The 22,073-nt window shown below is 52.2% G+C and overlaps 1 protein-coding gene and 1 pseudogene across 6 annotated transcripts in view; one reads left to right on the forward strand and one right to left on the reverse strand.

The window, feature by feature from the left end:
* Positions 1–22,073, forward strand: part of SLC45A4 (solute carrier family 45 member 4) — a 74,246-nt gene that overhangs the window by 21,988 nt on the left and 30,185 nt on the right. For 3 of the 5 annotated variants that reach the window (XM_082364881.1, XM_082364878.1, XM_082364880.1), the window contains exon 2: positions 20,718–21,360. The exons of 1 other annotated variant lie outside the window; for it this stretch is intronic. In XM_082364881.1, the coding sequence (XP_082221007.1) occupies positions 21,117–21,360 (244 nt within the window). In that variant the 5' untranslated portion in view covers positions 20,718–21,116. Of the gene's footprint in view, positions 1–19,193; positions 21,361–22,073 lie in introns of those variants that run through there. One more of the 5 variants, XM_082364879.1, reaches the window with a different exon arrangement.
* On the reverse strand, positions 6,553–10,638 carry LOC309614658 (small ribosomal subunit protein eS1 pseudogene; annotated as a pseudogene). The gene has a single exon. The product of its transcript is annotated as a small ribosomal subunit protein eS1 pseudogene (transcript).

Genomic DNA, 22,073 nt, shown 5'->3' on the forward strand with positions numbered 1-22,073 from the left:
CCACTTCCAGGCGGCCAAACAGTAACCCTGGAGCCTTAGGAGGGAAGGAGACTAGCGCAGGCCCCAGACCTGTGGCCGCTTGTTCAGGCTCAAAGGCATAGCCACCTCCACAGGGAAGGAGGTCGTCTGTTGCGTGCAGCCTGGGCCTTGGGCGAGGAGGGGTGAAGTTGGCTACTCTGGAGGGCAAGGAAGGCAAGAGCAGAGGGACAGCAGAGGGGAGATGTGAGGGCGGGGTAGCAGGAGGGCTGAGCAGAGACGATGTCTGCGGTGCCCCTCAGTCGGGCTACGCCTTGTGCTGGGCACAGAGGAGCAAGGGGCCTGGAAAGTCAGCGGGAGAGGGGGGAGTGAGTGATGCCCCCAGCCTAGGGAGGGAGGAGGGGCCACAGGCTAAGGGGAACTGTGTCACTGGTCACAGGTTGCGTGGGATGTGGCACACCTGTAGATCCTTCTGGTCGAGACAGGTGAGCACGCACGTCGGGCTGTTGCGGGTTCACAGAGCCCTCCTCCAGGTCCCTTCAGGACAGACGGCCAGGTTTCAGAACTTTGAGGAAGCCCCGGTATGGGGGCACCTGGGAGGGCAGGAGGGGCCGGTGTCTCTGTCGTTGTCGTCAGGCGCCCCTGGCCTCCTGGCCCCGTTTCTCCTTTGAGGGTGGGGGAAGGGCAGCACCATGTCCGGCTCCTCCAAGCCACCACCGTCTCTGACCTGGAGCCCAACGATTGTGGGCTCTTGTCCTGCTTCCAGAGGAGTTTCGTGTCCGTCCTCACATTTGCTCCAGGCTCCTTGAAGCCCCATGGCCTACCTGGGTGAATTCGAGCTCTTGCCCTCCCAGCCCCGCGCGCCCTCGGTCTGCCTTGGGGCTCTGGACAGCACGCCTGACCCCCTCCCAGGCCTGCCCGCTGGGCTGTGCCGTCCACACGTGTGTGTCCCCATGGAGGGGTAGGGCGGGTCGCGGTGGAGGGAGCGAACCCTCCTGCTCTTGCTGGGAGCCCCGTGCCCCGTGGCTGCTGGGGGCAGGCAGCGCGGACACAGGATACCGCGTGGTCTAGGCCAGGGCGCCTCCCCTCAAGGCACCTGAAAGTGGGGGTGGGAGGGTCAGAGGGAAACCCTCACCTAGACGTCCAGTTGCCCGCCCTGCTCTCCGCACGCCCACTCTCCAGCACCTGTTTACACACCTCCTCGCTGGTCATCCTAGTGGTGGGGCAGGTACTGTGCAGGAGGCAGGGTTGTGGGTCAGCGGCGCCGGACCTTCCTTGACAGAGAGAGGCTGCACTTGGTTCTGACAATTGAGTAGGGCCCTTAACCTAAATTGTTTTTCTAATAAATATTTATCTTTTCTAGTGAGCATTCTGGGTAAAAATCCTCAGAAAACTGATGGTGTCGTCATTATTAGATTCCTTTTTTATTCTTCTGGGCCATTCAAACCAAACTTAAATTCTCGGTTAGCCGGTTCCTGGTTGTTTTGGTGATTTGTGTCCTTTAGGACTAAGTACCTGAACAACGCATCCTCTGCAATGGAGGCAAACAAAGGGTTCCATTTGCCAGCGAGTTTTCAGCACAGTCTTCTCCGAATGTAATCAGAGGTGCCTGCCCTGCTTCACAGCCCTGAAGCAGCAGCGTTATTCCGCATCATTGCATTATTCTGCGTGATGCATCGTGGCATTATTCCATCCCCCAAACCGTGTGTCGGTGTGGCCGCCACCTCCAGGTGTGGGATCCGCAGGCAGAGTGTCCGAGTCACAGCTGTTACCAGCGGCTTGGCATCCCCGTCTCTGCACCGTTTCCTGCCGTCGCGTTCAGAAGCTCAGCTTGTTTCCGGAGCGTTTTGAGCTAGCTCGTGGGGTGCGGAGACTCTTGAGCCTGGCCTGCTCTGCCTCAGAGGGAGCGTGGCATCTGAGGAGCCAGGACGGAGGGGTCCAGGTCTGTGGGACCCCGGCTGAGTCTTCTGGCCCACCCCTTTCGCAGCCACTCCCCGAGCCACCTGCTTCCGAGGAGGCTTTCGCGTCCCCTGGTGATCCCTTCGTCCCCTGTGCTGCGGCCGCTGTTGTGAGTTTGCATCCAGTTCCTGCTGAGTTTTAAGCTAACAGCCCCCCCGGGGGAAGTCAGGGTGAGTAACATCTGGAGCCAGTCGTGGGCAATGGCCGCACAGCTGTGCTGCGCGCCCACCCGACTTGGCCATGGGGGTGCTGACCGACCGGGGTCCCTGGGCATCGTGTTGGCCCACCCTCCCCTGGCTGCCTGCATTTGGCCACCCAGGCGACCTACCTGTCTGTCAAGAAATTAAGTTTAAATCAAACTTAAGCTGTAACGCTCCATGTTCACTTTCATCCCAACAGTCATCTTAAAATCTCTCCTTTTAATTAACTCCATTCTCTGGTCCTTTCTGTCTGCCGGGGTGGTTTGCAGACAGAGTACCTGTCGGGGGCCCAGGAAGGGTGCGCAGGGGCCCAGGGACCCCGGGGCAGGGTGGCTTGCTCCCCTCCGGTTGCTGCTGTTCTTTTTTTCTTTGTAGAACTGCTTCTTTGGCAGCTTTCACTTCTCATGTAGGCAAGTCCCAAGCTAATATTTATCCTGCGAAGTATCTTAAAAATGCTGGAGGGCGAGTTATTTGCTGAGAGCTTTATCAGTCTTTGAAAGAGAGTCATTGTTACATTGATAAACTGAGGCACTGCTTACAATGGCCAGATTGTGTTTGAACTTGCAACCTTTAAGGCAACAGTTAGTTTTTGTTAACAGATGGAATCGTGTTGGCTCTTCTTGTAAAGAGGTCTTTATCCTTGTGTTTTTTGTTTGTTACTGGCGTGCGCTGGGAGAGGGGAGACCTGGCACGGGGAGCTGGTTTTGTAATACATTCGGGTGTTACTCATTTTATGATTGGCAGGCTTTTTAGGAAGGCGGACTTTTGTCCTCGGAGCCCTCACTTTTTATGAATTGTCCCTTTAACAGTGGGGGTGCCTCCTTACAGAGGGAAAACTGGCCTTGCCATGCAGTCTTCAAAGACTTAACAGCGTGCACGAAAGGAAAAGTGATATAAATAACAAGAATGTGCAGTAGGTGGTATTATTTATGAGTGGTCACGAGGTTTCAGGTCCAAAGGAAAGCACACTGAGAGTGAACTTAAATAAAGAGCTTTCCTGAGGGTGTTATTTGTCAGTAAAAGGAAACCATTTCTGGGTCTTCTCCAGAGCCCGTTTCCCCTACCTGGCAGCCCCGCTCGACTCTGGACTGGGTAGATTGGAGGTGGGGTGCTCCCTGGGGACAGGACGGTGCCAGGGGACCCCACATCAACGCGCCCGCCCAGTGGTCCAGGAACGAGTGTTGGGTGCAGGCGCGGACGGGCAGAAGTGAGTCCGGAAGTGGGTCCTGCAGCTTGGGCACAGACGTGGGGACTCGAGCGTGACTGGTGGGAGGGTGGGCGGGCAAAGACGGGAGACAGAGGCCCGGAAGCGAGTTTAAAACGTAGTTACTGGGGGCTGGGAGCCCGGTGAGGGTGCGGGGCCGGGCCGGTGCGGGCAGAGGGGACTCAGGTGGGCTGCCCTGGGGGCCAGAGGTGGGGACATGTGAGGTGGCGCCCGTCACTCATCGCATGGGCCCGAGTGGCCCTGCCCTGCCCGAGCGTGGGCGCCCGTGGTGCCCTGCCCTACGGCGGTCTCAGTCAGCACCGAGCACTTCCTCCTGGGTCAGCCGACTCGCTGTTCCTCCTTTGTCTCTGTCTCTCTGTTTGCCTCTGTCCCTCCCTCCTGACTCACCCCCTGAGCTGCACACGGAGCTGCTGTGGCATGAGGGGGGCTGGGAGGCAGTGTGTGTCCTGGGTCTTCCTGCTGCCTCCCCGCGGTCACACAGGGGTTCATCCCTGCCCACGCCCCAGCGTCCCTGTGGGTTCAGCATCACGTTTAAAACACTGGTGGTTGGCCAAGTTGTTTGGGGATGCACGGAGCTTCTACAGGGGAAAATCTGATTTCTTGCTCACATAACTCTGCAGGTCATTTTCTAGGTGTCTCTCAACCACTATACATCCCCTGAACTTTTTCTTCTCCCCCAGTGGAAACTCTGTACCCCTTAAATCAATCAATCTACCTATCTATCTATTTATTTATTTATGGAGGGATTCCAGCTTTTCATTTTTCCCCTTTTACACAAAACAAAGTAGAAGAGATAAAGTAGGATTAAAACTGCAAAAGTAGTTAATTGGTAGAACACATATACACAGAAAAAATCTGGATAGGAAGACAAGCTTATTTACAATGAGGAAGTACGTGCCTTGCGTTTACCTTTAATACATCTGGAAAGTCATCCTAAGCAGTAAGGTCCTGTGGTTAGTGCTGTGTGTCCTTAAGTTTAACGCCTGCTTCGAGAGGTTGAACCACAGGTCCTGGTATCAGGACGCTGTGCCGGGCTGACCTGAGGGAGGTGTGTGTGTGTGTGTGGGAGTCCAGGGTGCCGTGTAACTGATTCGTGGATGGGAAGTGAGTGCTGTGTTTAAAAGCAGTGACTTTTAAGAGCATTATCTTTCGTCAGGCACATGCGGTGACTGTAATACACGTTCAGGCCATACTGTCATGTGGAGTTTACATAAACTAGATACAGTATGTTTATGTATTTGAGGATTCCATTGTGCCCAGGGAGGCTTGTTTTTAACTATTTCCCCAGATTTTAAATACTCTTGTGCTTCCCTCTCATGAACTTTCGTCCAGCTTAGTGGAAAGGTATCGCTCTTTGGGCAATATTGGTGGTCATTCTTTGTTTTTATGGTCTTACCTGTGGCTTCCTGACCATATTTACATCCCAGTCACCACTGGACTTGCGTCAGCATCAGACACCCAGGTGGGGGAGCCTGGTGGAGCTTGCTCGCCCCCCAGAACGGTAGAAGGAAGCACTTGTAGCCACATTTGGCAGCCCCTGTGTGGATTTGCACTGTGCGGTGTGGGGTATCGTTTTGCAGAAGGCAGCATGTGTACTTCTGGCCCTTGTGTTAGGTGTGCTTGGAACCGTCTAGCCCTTCCACCGGCGCTGGCTGGCAGATGCCTGGGAATTCTGGGCCTCCTTTCGGGCTCAGACTCTATTTCCCGCTGCTGTGGGTTTTTTTTTTTTTGTTTTTTAATAAATTTATTTATTCATTTATTTATTTTTGGCTGTGTTGGGTCTTCGTTGCTGCGCGCGGGCTTTCTCTAGTTGCGGCAAGCGGGGGCTACTCTTTGTTGCGGTGCACAGGCTTCTCACTGCGGGTGGCTTCCCTTGTGGAGCACGGGCTCTAGGCGCGTGGGCTAAAGCAGTTGTGGTGCACGGGCTCTAGAGCGCAGGCTCAGTCCTGTGGTGCGTGGGCTTGGTTACTTACTCCACAGCATGTGGGATCTTTCCGGACCAGGGCTCGAACCCGTGTCCCCTGCATTGGCAGGCGGGTTCCTAACCATGGCGCCACTGGGGAAGCCCCCGCTGCTGTGTGTTGGCTCTGTTCTCAGCTCTGGCAGGAGGGAGCCCCCAGACGGAGGGCGGTGCTTAGTCCTGGGGTGTCAGCACCCACGGCTAATGAATGGGAAAGAAAGGGGCTTGTTGGTGTTTGCAGCCTTGGGCCTGGGGAGTCTGGTGCCCTCTGGGCTGCAGGCAGGGGAAGATGCTTTGTAACCCCTGGACAAGAAGTAGAGCTCCTCAATCCAAAGTGGACCTGTTTCAGACCTTGCTGCAGGGCTTTTCTGTTTTGCCAGCCACTCTTGGCCTGGAGAGAAAAGAGTTGACCCTGTCTCCTTGCTGGTAGTCGAGGCTGACCACGAGTACCCCTGAGTGCAGTGCATTGTGGGCGAATCTGTGATGAACAAAGTAGGCGGTGGTGCAGCTAGGGGTGGGTGTCTGACGTCAGTCCAGTGGGGAGAAGGCTAAATAAAGCAGAGCTAAATCTAAGCTCCAAGAGGGGCCATAGGTGCTATCGAATGAGAAGCCCCGTGGTTGTGATTGGAAGCTGGAGTAGCCACTGAGTGAAGGGCCTCGCCGGGGACACAGGAGGGAGGAATAGCCTCCTTGTGCCAGAATGTTTGGGAGGGATCTGCTGTGTTCCTGGGTGCGGTTATAGAACAATCTTGAGTCACTTTATTGCTGATGTCAGATTGGGGAAAGCTTCTGAGATGCTTCTTGGTGATCAGTTTCGAGTCTGTACCAGCTTTCCGTGGACCTGCCAGCAGCTCAGTGAGTCCACAGGTGGCTTTTCAAACCTGCCACCCCTGCTCCTCCTCTCCCCATCCAACCCTCTCAGGCTGCGTGGCATTGCAAACCTCTCTCTGCGCTGTCTAGGCCATCTGAGATTCATCTTCGTTGTAGAACACTCCTGAATATCATTCCATGTATCAAGATCTTATGTGATGTTTGGATAGGGCAACCAGAAAAATCTATTACTTTTTTTTAAATTAAAAAATAATTTTGGGGTTCTACAGAAGCAATAAGTATAGATAGATAGATGGATAGATGGATAGATAGATAGATGGATAGATGGATAGACGGATAGATGGATAGACGGATAGATGGATGGACGGATAGATGGATGGACGGATAGATGGATGGACGGATAAAATGATGAATCACTCAGAATACCTTTTTCTCTGCATCCATGCCTTTAAAAAAAACTTAATGGGGGGCTTACCTGGTGGCGCAGTGGTTGAGAATCTGCCTGCCAATGCAGGGGACACGGGTTCGAGCCCTGGTCTGGGAAGATCCCACATGCCGCGGAGCAACTAGGCCCGTGAGCCACAATTGCTGAGCCTGCGCGTCTGGAGCCTGTGCTCCGCAACAAGAGAGGCCGCGATAGTGAGAGGCCCGCGCACCGCGATGAAGAGTGGCCCCCGCTTGCCACAACTAGAGAAAGCCCTTGCACAGAAACGAAGACCCAACACAGCCAAAAATTAATTAATTAATTAAAAAAAAAAAAAAAAAAAGAATCCTCAATGTCTGATCATTGTTTAAAAAAAAAAAAAACAAAACAAAACTTAATGGGACCATAATGTGTACTTGATTTATAATCTGCTTCCCCCCCCCCCGCCACAAATAAGGTCTTTTATTTGTCACCATTAAAAGTCTGATTTTTAAACAGATTCTTGGACTGGTGGCTCATATCCATCAGCTTGTTCAACTTTAGCACCTGTCTCATAACCAGTAGCTTTTCCAGAACTACTACCTTCACCATGTAGCTTCATGAGTTTTCCCAATTCAAACTTGGGCTTCTTTAGCATTTTTACTTTTCTAACAAAGACATCATGGAGTGGATAAATAGATTGGCAGCCCTTTTCTATGTCTTTTCCAATGCTATCTGGAATCAGTTTATTGACCACCTCTTTCAAGTCATTTGTCTGCACCTCTCGGGTCACGATTTCCATCATCTTCTTGCGGATCTGGCGGACCTGCTGGTGCCAGGCATAAGAGGTCTTCTGAATCTGATTGTTGTGTTTTTTAGTAAAACCCACACAGAATAGACGAAGCAAATAACCATCGATAGTCCTGACATCAACGTGAGCTTCAATCATGGTCTGCCATTTTCTGACCGTGGAGCACGTTTTGTCATGGGTAAGATCCATGCCACGGAAATTAGGCAGTTTTTGCCCTGAACATCCTCGGTAATTAGCTTGAGTTTTCTAAATGCAGTTTCATCATTCTGCAGATCAGCAAGGCTCACTTCAAACACATGACCCTGGAGGCCATCAGATGCGATTTTGGTTCCTTGAGTTCTCATGACTTGTGTTTTCCCAGTATTTCTTATATTGAACATAGCTGGTGCTTTCACATCATACTAATCTTTCTTAGAAAATAGGCCAACCACTTTCTTCTTGGCTCCCTTTTTACCGCCTTTCGTAAGGCACTTGTTCTTTCTGACCGCCATGGTGCTGCTCAGAGAGCCAAAAGGGCTGTAATCTGCTTTCTGTACCTAATTTTAGGCATGTTTCCATGTCAACAGGTAATCCCACAATGTGGATTTTGTGTCAGGATCTGCCTTACTTTATGTGACCAGGTCTTTTTTGGACACTTGCAGGTTTCTCAGTGGTGTAATCAGTATCCCTGTACAGGGCTTTGCTTTCCAAAGAGTTCCAAAGAGCAGAATTGCAAGATCAAAGGGTATTTACATCTTAAGGCTTTTTATACATACTGAAAGCACTGCAGTTTTTAAGAAGTCATTTTTGATGGAGCCAGGACTGTCACGATTAATTGCACAGGTGATAGTACTGCTTACTTTGAGCACTTCAGCTTCCGGGATCCCAGGAAAGCGCTGGTTCTGAATAGCTGACCTTTCCAGGCAGCAGGGGGGTTCAGGTACCAAACTGGGTTTCTTCCTCACAGAACATCGGGGGCCCTCCGGGTGAAGGGGTTACCCCTCTCTGTAGAGGCGAGGACAGGTTCCGTGAGCTTGCAGTCCGATTGGCGCCATTCGGTAAGCTCCCTCCTGCCCCCTCCCCTTCGTGGGACCTGTCCTGTGCGCTCCAGCCGGTTCCCTGAGCTGGGCCGAGGAAGCCGCTGCCTTGCCTTCCCCTGTCCCCTGCCTGCAGTGGGCCTGAGGCCCAGCACGGGGGCTCCCCAATGGGGACTGTCCTTGGACCGCGCCTCCCTCCGGGTAAAACCGACTGTAGGTGACCATGAGTCGGTGGGAGGGTTTTTGAAGGGTGTAGAGACTTCACAAGGTCTGCAGTGTGGCTTTAGATCACGTTCTTGGTAGCTCAGCAGTGCCAGGCTGTCCTGTAAATGGTGCAGGCATGACTCATCCCCCCTGTGTGGAGCCCTGACCTTCAGCCACATTCAGGTGTGCAAGGGTCGGGGCGGTGACTGCAGAATGCTGGGTGGTGGTGGTGGTGGTGTTTTAATTCACTTTATTTTTATTTATCTTTGGCTGTGTTGGGTCTTTGTTGCTGCGTGCGGGCTTTCTCTAGTTGCGACGAGGTGGGGCTACTCTTCATTGCGGTGTGCGGGCTTCTCATTGCAGTGGCTTCTCGTTGCGGAGCATGGGCTCTAGGCGCATGGGCTTCAGTAGTTGTGGCACGCGGGCTCAGTAGTTGTGGCTCGCGGGCTCTAGAGCGCAGGCTCGGTTGTTGTGGTGCGTGGGCTTAGTTGCTCCGCGGCATGTGGGATCTTCCCGGACCAGGGCTCGAACCCGTGTCCCCTGCATTGGCAGGCAGATTCTTAACCACTGCACCACCAAGGAAGCCCCTGTTGTTTGTTTTTATGGTCTCAGAGAGTAAGAATGAATTTAACCCCAGACTAAAGCTGTGTATGTTCCCTTCATTCACCAAAATGTTACCTTTTAAAAAAAAACTAGTTTTGATTTTAATGTTCCTCAAATATATTTCGTACTTCCTCTCTTTAAAAACATTGACATTTTGTGTTTACCTGACACATGGACCGTATTTCACATAATCCCATATTGTTAGACAGTTGAGTTGTCTCCAGTTCTCCTTTTGTAGCACTGCATCCTTTTTTGCCTTAGGGTACACGGAGAGTCTGGAAACTGCTTTGATTTGATATCACATGTAAGTACCATCGGAAGGGTTCATTACATCTCGGCAGTCTTTAGTGGTGTTCCTTAATTATACCCCTGTCTTTGAGGTCTGTTCTTTTTCCTTTTTGTTTTGGCCGTGCCTTGAGGCTTGCGGGATCTTAGTTCCCCGAGCAGGGATTGAACCCGGGCCCACGGCCGTGAAAGTGCTGAGTCCTAACCACTGGACCGCCAGGGAATTCCTTGTTCTTGATTATATGCATGTAATGTGAGGAATCTTTCTTTTCATTTTTTAAAAGTACCATCTGGTTGTTATGAGTCTCCTTAGGCAGCTTGCCTGTCTCTTCCGTATCGTGGATGACAGAGCCTGCGTTTATTGGTACCTGGCCCTGCGCCTGAGATGAAGTAATGACAAGTTTGGAGAAATGCTAGTCTCTCCTAGAACTGTTGGAAGTGGCCGCCCACTTGGCATTTTAGGTGGATCCTGAAGCTCAGTTTTCCTAGGCTAGCTGGGGTTCCAGGAGCCGCCCAGTTTAAAAGCTTGCTGCTGTTTCCATGGTAGCCAAAGCTTCATTCTGACCCGAGCGGCTTAAACTAGCAAATTGATGCTAGAAACATTCAGAAGAAGGGGAAGAAAAAAAACCTCTCACAGCTTTTTAATTAGAAAACAAAAAACCTCCTACTCACCTGATTGTGCAAATGAAGGAAAACCGAGTAAAGGTCAGAGGTGAAAAGTTAGGTGAGCGGGTCTTTCTGTATTTTTCAAAGAAGGTAACTGTTGCAGAGGATGTTTTCTTTGGGGACAAAGCAGTTTGTCCTTGTTTCAGTGTAATTTCCTCCTAGATGGGCTTTCTGAGTGTTGGATGCTAGGCCTGGCTTTCCTTCACGTGTCGGTAACAGTCTGCTTTAGTAGAAGGTGAAGACGGATATTCTGTTTGGGAGCGTGCTTGATTTCCGTCCTCGTGCCGTGCCCTCTCAATTTTAGGAAGTAGGATAGTATGTGCTTTGATAGGATCCAATATTAAACACGTTTTCTGTCATGTAAGCTGTCAACTAGAGTTTGCTGAGTTTGCTTCCACGTGCCTTTCTGCTTATTTTAACCTGACACTGTGCTTTTAGATGTTCCGGAGCGGCAGCTGCCCTGCCCCCGGGGCACAAGGGCGGGGGCAGCACGGAGTCCTGTATGGTGCTCTCTCTGCGGGGGTGGGGGGGGGGACGACAGGGGGCTCCCACACACCTGGCGTCAGAGCTGACCGGGGCTCCCCCGAGGTTGTCTGGTGGAGGGGAGCCGAGCCTCCCTCGCTCCTTCTGGGCTGGAGTCAGGAAGGGGTCTGGCTCCCTGGTGCTTGTCATGAGCTCCACGCCACTCACCCCCTCATCCTGCTGTAGGTTCCTTGCCTAAGAGATGATGCGGTCCTCCACGTCTGGGCAGGGCTGTGACCGTGAGGGACCTGCAGCTGTGCCCTGTCTCCGGAGGTCCTAGGCATTCTTGGTAGGAGTTCGTGGCTCTTCTGGCAATTCTGATGTTCCCTTTTAGGATGAAAAAGGGGCTTCTGGCGCTGGGTGTGCTGCCAGAGAAAACCCAAGGCCCTGGGAGCGGGGAGAGTCAAGCCGCCTGACATCCTTTCCAGCAGCGCCCTGCCCTTGGTCGGTTGCTTCACAACTGGAGGGTCATTGTTCTCGGGAGCCTCTTGGTACCCTTCCGGGGGGGGGCTCTGCCCCTGATGCGCTTCACCGCTGTGGGTGCGCAGCTGGCCCAGGTTCACCCAGCGTGCTGGGCGCACACGGATGGGCTCGGGCGTGCCTGCCAGACCCTCTGCAGGGAGCACCGTGGCCGAGGCTCTTCCCCTCTGGTTTAGATGTGACCTCACTTGTCCTTTAGGTCCATCTGAGCCCCTGCATCCCATCCTGCTCTCTGCCCGCCCTCGGGGTCACAGATGTTGGCCGGGGTGGGGGAATCAGAGGTGGTCCTCCTGCCGTCCTGGGGACCAGGAAGCCCAGGGCTGGCAGAAGGCCTTTTGATGCCTACAAATTACCTCTGAGGAGGCAGGGCCAGCGCAGGCCTCCCAGCTGCTCGGGCACGCGTCTGCTTAGATGTGTTAGATGTGTTGGCTGTACACAGGGCACCGGGACCCCTGACAGGCAGGACGGCGATGGTTTGGGGTGCGCCGCATGTAAACCCCAACTGTGAAAGCCACTGCTCTTGTGTCCTGTCTCATTAAAGACAGTGATTCCTGAAGAATCCCACATAGGCATGACGTTGTGAGATGCTGTGATCTATCCGTGGAGGTGGGGGGCTGGGGGGTGACTTATAACAAATAGTTCTGAAGTAGAGTGTGTATTTTGAAAGTTTACTTAAATTGCAGTATGCCAGTTTAAAGGCGCATAAAAAATGATCTCTGCTATTCATTGGCGTTGACACGCTGGTTTCTGCTTCCTATTCCGAAGAGAAATGGATTTTCCTTGAGCTCTGTGATTATCCTGTTCTTCTCTCTAAAGGGGGAGGGATTTCTAACAATTGGTTTTCTTTTTTGAACGGCGTAACTATGCTTAGCCTGGCCCTCTGCCTTCCGTGCTTGCGAATTCATTATTATAAAGCCATCCGGGTACCTGTGCCCACCCAGTGTGACCCGAGCTGCTCCTCGGTTGGCCCCTGTTGTCAGCGAGTGGATGGGCGGCCCAGGCCCACTTACCTCCTGCAGGGAGCGCCTTCTCCCTTCCCCGGGGTGCTAAGGTGGGAGAAAGGTGGGGATTCTGGTGTTGGGTGCCCCCCGGGTCTGACGGTACCGGAAGGAAAAGCGAGGGCCCAGGCCATCTCCAAGGATGCCACGCTGCCAGGACCTTGACAAGCGGGACTGTCTGTCTGTCCTGCAGACACACAAGAGGGGCTGAGTCCCCCCCTCTGAGAGCTCACAGTGGGTGTGGCGTGTGCCGAGAGCCATCACCCGCCTTGCGGGGTGCCCTCTGGCTGAAGAGACCGGGCATTGTCTGGGGAGGGACCAGGGTGGAGGGCTGGGCTGTGTAGTCACAGAAGAGAAGCCCAGGAGAAGCTCGCTGGAGTGCCGGGGTCTGGGCTGTTCCTGCTCATTGCCGGGATACTGGTCCCTTGAGAAGTGCTTTAATTAGACTGACTTGTTACAGTGTAGCAATAGTTTCATCCCCTGCCGCCTGGGGCCCCTTTCCAGATTTCCTTCCATTCAGTCTCTTAATACTCCGAATGTTTGGCACACACACACACACACACACACACACACACACACACACACACACACACACACACACACACACACACACACACACACGCCCGTCACATCCCTCCTCGTCCCCCCCTCCCCCCGACTTCACAGCGGACTGAACGAACAGAGCACGGATCAAAAGGGGCGTCAGGTCTGACGTGGGTCCTGTTTGGTTTCTGAAGTGTCCTTGACTAGGTCTTGTGACACAGAACGCTCAAAGGCTGCGTTATGAAGAGTTAAGTCATAGGTCAGCTTTTGGTCATTTCTGTCTAGAGGGGCAGTGCGCTGTCCAGCCGGGACCCTTGAGAGTGAAGGGGGCACGGCCGGCCACGCGCCTGCAGCCAGTGGCTCCCACTTGGAGCGAGTTGGCCTGCAGGTTCTTGGGCCCTTCCCCAGAGTTCTGTTTCGGTGGGCCCAGGTGGAACCCAGGAATCTACTTGCTTCAGACAGATTCAGTGCCTCAGTCCACTTGGCTCCCATAACAGAATACCATAGGCGGGGGAAGTCTGTCTTAGGGGGCCTGCTTCCTGGTTCATAGATGTCTCTGGGGTCTCCTGAGAGCACTGGTCTCATTCATAGGGCTCCACCCTCATAACCTGATCACCTCCTGGAGGCCCCACCTCCTAATCCATCACCTTGGAGGTTGGGGTTTCAACGTGTGTATTTGAGGGGGACACAGACGCTCAGACCAGAGCACACACTGACCCACGTGGATGCTGAGCTGTGTTAACCGTGGCTAGTTTAAGTCTATGTGAATTTTATAGTTCTTTAGCCCAAATACACTAGACTGGAGGCACACTTGAGTGAGTGATCACAGGAAACCATCCTGGGTTTCTGCAAGTGACACACATAATACCTGAGGCAGGCCAGTTCACAGCTGGATAATTTCAGGTGTGAGAAAGGGTCCCCAAGTCATGGCATGACCACCTCTTCATGCCTTTCTGGTCAGATGTTTTTAACTGTGTCTTCTGTTTTTCTAATGTAAGGACACAACATTTTTAAAAAATAAACTTTATTTTTTAGAACAGTTTTAGGTCCACAGCAAAATTTAGCGTAAAGCACAGAGTTCCTCCTGTAAACCCCCATCCTCAGACACACACAGCCTCCCCCCCATTCTCAGCTTCCCCTGCCAGCGTGGTGTGTTTGGTGAATGGTTGATCCTACATTGACACGTCCTAATCCTCAAGAGACCAGAGTTGACGTTAAGGTCGCTCTTGGTGGTGTACATTCTTGGGTGTGGGCACGTGTGTAATACCGTGTATCTACCATTAGATAGTGGTAGTTTCACTGCCCTAAAAAATCTGTGCTCTGCTTATTCATTCTTTCCACCCTCACCCCACACACACTGGGGGTGGCAACCACTGATCCTTTTACTGTTTCCATAGTTTTGCCTTTTCCAGAATGTCATGTAGTCGGAATCCTATAGCGTGTAGCTTTCTCAGATTGGCTTCTTTCACTTAGTAAGGTGCACTTAAGGCTTCTCCATGGCTTTTCATGGTTTGATGGCTCATTTCTTTTTAGTGCTGGATACTATTTCATTGATGTATTTATCGATTCACCTACTGCAGGACATCTTGGTTGTTTCCAAGTTTTGGGCATTATGAATACAGCTGCTATAAACATCCATGTGCAGGTTTTTGTGTGGACCTAAGTTTTCAGCTCCTTTGGGCAAACACCAAGGAGCACGATGGCTGGATCGCATGGTGAGAGTGTGTTTAGTTTTGTAAGAAGCTACCAAGCTATCTTCCAAAGTGGCTGCACCGTCCTGCGTTCCCACCAGCAGTGAACGAGAGTTCCTGTTGCTCCACACCCTCGCCTGCACTTGGTGATGTCAGTGTTCTGGATTTTGGCCATTCTAATGGGCGTAGAGTGGTATCTCATTGTTTTAATTTGCATTTCCCTGATGTCAGATGATACGCAGCATCTTTTCAGGTGCTTATCTGCCATCTCCGTGTCCTGTTTGGTGAGGTGTCTGTTCAGGTCTTTGGTCCATCTTTTTTTTTTTTTTTTTTTTTTTAATATAAATTTATTTATTTATTTATTTTTGGCTGCGTTGGGTCTTTGTTGCTGCGTTGGGTCTTGCTGCGTGCGGGCTTTCTCTAGTTGCGGCGAGCGGAGGCTACTCTTCGTTGTGGTGCGTGGGCTTCTCATTGTGGTGGCTTCTCGTTGCGGAGCACAGGCTCTAGGCACGCGGGCTTCAGTAGTTGTGGCTCGTGGGCTCTAGAGCGCAGGCTCAGTAGCTGTGGCACACTGGCTTAGTTGCCCCGCGGCACGTGGGATCTTAGTTCCCTGACCAGGGATCGAACCCGCGTCCCCTGCCTTGGTAGGCAGATTCTTAACCACCGGACCACCAAGGAAGTCCCGAGAGGAAATAACTTTATAAACAAATTTACCAGAATGTTTTTTCCATTCTTATCAAGGATACTTTGACCTTGCTTGATTTGATTTTATACCTTTTTAACTCTTGGTCCAAAAGCTGGTCTTCTGTGTGGTATGCAGCTGTTTGTCCGGTTTCCCCGGCTTCTGTGTCATCCTAGATTAGTGTTCTGTGCTGCGGAAAGTTAGGAAAGTTACCTGGGCTCAGCTGAGGCTAATAGTTGGCGATGTCTTAGGAAGATACTAGCAGCTGTAGTGGATTTTTCGAGGGTAGAGATGCCTGTTTTAAATGGCGCGTGCACAAAACCACCAGGCACCGCGCAGCACGCGCCGCCCGTCTCCCGTGCCCGAACGCTGGGCGCACGCCTGCACGTGGGGGCCCGTGAAGGGAACAAACGTGCGTTAGCCCCTCTCCGTCCGTTTTCCAGCACGTGTGGGTCACTGACCTTCGTCACTGCATTCACATGGAGTATTGTGACTGTCACGTAGCCTCTTCACTGTAACCGAAGCTGGGGTTGCCTGTCAGAAAAATTATTCTGCAGTTAACTTTCTGATGACGTGACACAGCCAGCATTTCCACACAGCAAATTGTAGGAAGTCACGTGTTTTGGCATCAGTTACCCTTAAATTAGAAACAGGACAGTAGGGGAAGTTGTTGATTGGAACAGTTGTAGTTTCACTAGTCTCAGTGCACCTGCGAATCATAACCAGATTGTTGCCCGTGACACAGCCAGGCAGGCCCTTCAGCAGGCTCCAGAGCGAAACCTGTCCGCAGAGCTTGTCTGGTCTCTTTGAAGAGCAGACACCGGAATAGGTCACAACGTAAACTCCTCCACGCTTTTCAGCAGCTCGAGAGGAGGCCCTTCGGAGTACGCAACCGCCAGTGCTTTCGGGAAGGAGCAGGCTAATCCTCCTTAAATTGCTTCAGTGTGTTGTCATTTAGCTTGGGCATTTTACGTTAGGTGCTTCAGAAGAGAGCATTTTCATGGCTTTAGATGTTATAGTTAACAACACCAGCCTTTGTATGAAATAGCTTCCTTAAAGAAAACGGTTTGCCTGCTGTAAAACTGCTTCACGGCACCACGTCATAAGCAGTGAATCTGGTTTTGTGGTGTCTGGTCGGTCCCCTGGACGTGGTGACACCCTGAGCGCAGGCGTCCCTACCCCACTCACGTCTTCCTTTTCTTCTTCTCAAAGCTGCCCTCCTTCCGTTTTCGGGCAGAGCAGAGCACTGATGGGAGGGACCCTCAAGACAGAGTCGGGGGCGTGGGGAGGCTACAAAGGGGGAGGCTTTCCGAGCCCAGGAAAGGTGCACGCACGCCCCCTGGGTCCCTGTCCCACGCCCCGTGCAGGTGCTGTGCTTATTCAGACTGGGCGGGGCGGGGTGGGGGGGGCCGAGTCCAATTCTCCACTCAGGTGAGCGGGGGACTAGATGCATCTTGGTAATGGTTAGATTTGCTGTTAATTTGGTTGTAGTCTCCCTTTCCCCCATTTTCACTCAGTTAAAGAACTAGGTTATCAAATTAAAGTATAAAAATCGCTAGCATTCATTGGATGGGAAGGGACTCACGTGGACTTCCCAGGGCATTGGAAATGCTCTGTGTCTCCACATAAGTTAGTCAAAACTGATGGAATGGTACCTCTTCACCGTGTGTAAATTATACCTGAGGAAATGAACAAGCACTCCTCTCCTTCACATATGCAAACCAACCAGTTGGAAAATACAAAGGAAGAGAGAATCCCATCTACAGTGGCCACAAAAAAGATAAAATAACTAGGAAGAAACTTACAAGAAATGTGCAAAACTGTAGAAGGAATATTTTGACATCCTCCCGAAAGGCACTGGGGTGGACTTGGATACATGGACAGACGGCCCTAAGGATGGCAGTTCTCCCTCGGCTAATTTATAAAATCAGTGGAATCTCACCGAAAATACCAACATTTCCCCCCTACTCCAGAGCTAGTCAAGCTCTTAAAGGTCACACACTCATAAAGCTCTTGCAAATGAACAGGCAGGAGTGAAAAGGAGAGCTCTGGGAAGAGAAGCTACGAGAGGGAAGTGGCTCTCCAGACCTCAGGACCTACTGGCGCCTCTGTCCTTGCATTAGTGCCTTGCTGGGTGTGGGCAGACGGGCTCGCGGGACGGAGAGACCAGGGAATGAACCGAGACATACAGACCCAGTGCAGACGGAGTCAGTGTGAGACGATAAGGGAGAAATCTCCAAGTGCTGGGAGTGGACTTGTAAATAAATCATGTCGAGACAACCGCACGGCCATTGGGAAAACGGGACACAGCGAGGGGGGGGGGGCCCTCTGCCCTGAAGGCTGAGTTCTTCCCTCTGCCCCCCCCCCCCCAGAAACAGTGTCAGGGCAGGGTCTGGATGCTGGACGAGCCCCCCATCAGGTCACAGCCCCGCCCCAGCCCCGGGCAGGCTCCCCTTTTGAGAAGACGGTGCTCGTGGCCGGGGTTAAAGTGGGACCCGTGGGTGCGTCTGGAAGTGCACAGCTCCTGGGCCGCCAGACTGGCCAGCAGGACGCCGAGTGTGAAGCAGACTCCGCCGACAGGTTAGGCAGCTGTGCCCGCCCCTGGCTGTGAGGGAGACGGTCACCCTGCCCTGGAGAAGTCCTGCGAGTGGAGGCGTCCACCCAGGGGCTCCCTCCCTCTCCCTCACGTTCTTTCCAGAGGCCACCGTTGGACCATTCTTAGAAACTTGATGGGAACCCCAAACATGAGGAGGGACTCGGGTGTGGTGACTTGCTTTGCATTGTAGAGGGGACATGCTTGCACTGACCTGGTGGTCTGTCGGCATGCGGCTTTCCTAAGGAGGCAGGGCCCTTTGCTCCCCGAGGGTTTGGTCTCTACCTCCTTGGCTTTCCCAGTAAAATCAAGACTTCTCGCTTAGCCATCTTTAGCTGATTCCGCAGGCCCTTCAGCAAGTGCAGCTGTACCCAGAGCCTGAACGTGATGGAGGCCAGGCGGCCGGCTGAGCTTCCTTAGCAGCCCCTCGCTGGCTCTTACCCACCTTCTCTTTGCAGATAAACACCAGGAAATGCCACCACCTGTGGCCTAGGTGATCGACTGGGAGGGAACAGGTTGCACCTCTTCCTGCTTATAAACCTGACCCTAGATGCCACCCCTCCTCGGGGAGCCAGTGCCTTGAGCTCACCTGCGTTTCCTGTTCTGCTTTGAGCAGAGGCTGGTTTAGGAAAACAAAGGGAAGCGAGTTCACTTCAACTCAAAGTGAAGTTGAGTTTGCAGCTTCTGGGCGAGCTGATTGATTCAGAGTGTGATAAGGGTTTCAGCATTTTTAGGAGAACCTTTTTCCTGTTTAGTAATAACCTTAGGGAACAATCATGCTCTGGGCGCTGAGCCCATCCCTGACCTCCACCCGTGAGGCTCAGTAGCAACCCCTCCCCCTAGTCGTGACGACCAAAAACATCTCCAGGCACCACCCAGGGTAGGGTCCCCAAGGGCGCAGGTTGGCCCCGGGGGAGACCCATGGCCTTAAAATAATTTGAGTGCACTATTACAGAGCTTTATTGCCTAATTTTTAGCTGTTGCTGAAATTAGCGGAGTTTGCTGTATCTCGGGCCTGAGTCTCAGGATAGATACACAGTGGTACAAGGGCTGATGGGACGGAGCTGAAGGGTTTGATGATTATAATTAAGTCCTTAGGATTTCTGAGAGAACTAGTTACTGTCGTTCGGCTGATCAATCAATGTAGGTTTTAAAGACACATCTGGATATTCTGTCTTCACATAAAAATGACCCATCTTGTCTAGTGGAAAAAGGCATTTAAAATCATTGACCCTGTTTTGGTGTAAGAGTGACAGGTTGACTCAAGGGAAGGACCCGAGATTTTTGTCTCAGAATGGTAATCACTCGAAGGGCAGGGGTGGAATGAGAACCGTAGGGTGTTGGCAGGTGTTCATGCTGGGTGTTCTGTTTTAATACTGTTCTGTTTACACTGTATATGTGAGAGAGTTTCATGATAATGTTTTGTAAAAAGATTGTAGCAGGGTGCCAGTTTGGAAACACTTTTTTTCCCTCAAATTCATTCATTCATTCATTCATTCATTCATTTTTGGCTGCTTTGGGTCTTTGTTGCTGCGCGCGGGCTTTTCTCTAGTTGCGGCGAGCGGGAGCTACTCCTCATTGCGGTGTGCGGGCTTCTCATTGTTGTGGCTTCTCTTGTTGCAGAGCACGGGCTCTAGGCGCACGGGCTTCAGTAGTTGTGGCATGTGGGCTCAGTAGCTGTGGCTCACGGGCTTAGTTGCTCCACGGCATGTGGGATCTTCCCGGACCAGGGCTCGAACCCGTGTCCCCTGCATCGGCAGGTGGATTCTTAATCACTGCGCCACCGGGGAAGCTCGGAAACACTGGTTTTAATCCAGATACTGATTATACAGTAGAGGACATTTATAAACGTGATAGAAATCTCAGGTAAAGGCTGCAGTTTGGAATTGTCGTTAAACTCGGGGCCTAAGAAGCAAATATGTAGGTAGGATCACTTGGACCTGTGATTCCCCGGGAAGTTTGGGCTGAAGGAAAGAGAGCATGAGGAGGCCCCAGCTTGGTGGGACAGTGAGATGGGGGTTCCGGACCCCCGGGGTAGCAGCTCAGCAGTGCCGGCAATCAGGCCAGGGACCCGCCATCACTTCCAGGGCTCCCTGAGGAGGGCACTCGGCGAAGCCCACCCCTTGATTTCTGGTCCTTTCTGGGGAGAAGGGGAGAAGGAGTTAAGATCATCTTGGGTTAAGTGAATATTAACCAGAAATATTTTTATTTAAAACAATTGTTGAAAATTTTCGGTAAGACCTCAGCTACCGATCTACCTCAATGTAAAATCACATTTTGTGTGATTTCACCTCAGGTTGAACGGAAGCCGTGTCGGAAGGCCATGTGCAGAAGAACAAGGGTGTTACTGCATCCTTGTTCTGGCCTTGCACGGGGCAGATGGTTGCTTTCCTAAAACCTTTCTAAGGGGACATTTCTAGTTAGGTTCTCGGCAGTCGACGCTTGGTAGTGGTGTGTTCATCCAGGTAGAGACAGCGTCACAAAGCTGGGTCATAGGTACCGGGATGGTGGAAACATAGGATTGAGGGACGGGTGCCAGGGCCCCATGGAATGTCCTGTGCGGGTGGGGGTCTTCAAGCCCCTCAACGTGGTGTTCAGTGTTTGGCACGCGTGTATATTTTTTCCCAGAGAGGCACTCTTTCATTTCATTAGCGAAAGGCTTCATAACAAACAGGTCAAGGACCACGGCTGTAGACAGCCCACAACAGGAATCCAGCACCTCAGGGTGGATCTGAGCCTGCCGTCTGCCCCTTCCCTGGGCGGGGTCCCCGCACCCAGCAGGCTGTCCCTACCGAGGAGCAGAAACGCTGAGCTCTCTTTCTGTCTCCCTTTCTCCCTTTGTGGTCCCATCTCTATCCTCCCCCCAAGATTGATTCCATGCAGGAAAATGTTGTTCTTCTAAAAATTGGGTTTTGTTTTCTCCGCAGATGACCTAGGGTAAGCACCAGGGAATGGAGGCCCACGGCCTCCAAGAGGCAGAGGACCAGCCCCACGGGCGGGGCGCGCGGCTCCCGGGGTGGGAGGCCGTGAGGCCCCGTTTGACGGGGCAGGGCTTTTCCTCTCTTGCAGATCAGCCAGCCCCTCGATGGGGAGCGACGGCGGCCTACCTGTGTGTGTCACCTGCCCACCTCTCTGTAGCAAGGAAAGGAGCTTCAGCACTTCTTCAGTAATGATGATGAAACTGGTATTAACTGAATGGCATTTATGGATTTTTAACTCTAATTCACAGTAAACCAGCAAGCCATATGTTTAATCCAACCAAAAATCGTTCTGTTCTGCTGCGTGTCTCATCCGATTGTGAGAAGTTTCGAGATAACCTGTTTGTACAAAGAGGAATATAAGTATTATTACTTGCTGGAGGAACACACTGAAGCAGAAAGAGAAGACGTCTTAATTTATCCTTAAAGATATATGATAGAATTATTTATATAGATAGAGTAAATATATATATATATATTTTTGGTGGTAATGAAAATGGCTCCGCAGAATGCCGACTCAGAATCCCTGCAAGTTCAGGAGTTGCCGGTGCCCCTGCCGGACCTGCAGAAGCCGGGGAGCGCGGAGGCGGAGACGCACGACGAGACCGTCAGCGAGGGGTCCATAGACCGCATCCCCGTGCGCCTGTGGGTGATGCACGGGGCTGTGATGTTTGGCAGGGAGTTCTGTTACGCCTTGGAGACGGCGCTGGTCACGCCGATCCTGCTGCAGATCGGTAAGTGCCGCCTGGGCTTCCATGGGGTCCTAGCACCGGGCCTCACACGCCTGTGAGTGGCACACGGAGCACCGCACACTGGCTGACGGCTGTCCCCGGTCTCTTCTCCCTTCAGCCTCCTCTGATGGGTTTTCCCCGTGTTCCCTGGCGGGGTGGGGGGAGGTCCTCGGATGTTCACGTGGAGTCAGGTTCCAGCCAGGTGGTGGCTGGGCGTTTGGGCGTGTGTGGCGTCCCTAAGCTCTGACCCAGCGTGTGCCCACCTCCCCCGAGGTGCCTCCAGACGCGGCCACCAGCTGGGCAAGCCCTTGAACCCCGCTGCCCCTTGCTCCTTCTCCGTAAAGTGAGGTCAGTCGCAGACCAGCCTGGGTTGTTGGGCAGGAGACACGCATGCGCTCAGAACGAGGCCTGGCTGTAGAAGACACCAAAGAATGCTGTGTGTGTTTGTTTGTTTTGTTTTACTATTATCATATGGTCGTTATTATCGACTTAAATCTGTGTTTACTGTGGACTTTAGGTGGCTGAATGATGGTTATTTCCAGAAATACTCGGATTCTCAGAGATAACACTCAGATTAGCATTACTAAGCCTGGTATATGAAAACGCTGGCATCCCTTCCAAATTACCACCGGGGGTGCCTTAGGCCCTAAAAATGTGGCCAGGGTATTTAATCTTCCCCGTTGACTAAGAAAGTTTTAAAATCTGTAATTTTCCAA

This window comes from Balaenoptera borealis, assembly GCF_965194805.1.
Source record: "Balaenoptera borealis genome assembly, chromosome: 17".
Classification (NCBI taxonomy): Eukaryota; Metazoa; Chordata; class Mammalia; order Artiodactyla; family Balaenopteridae; genus Balaenoptera; species Balaenoptera borealis.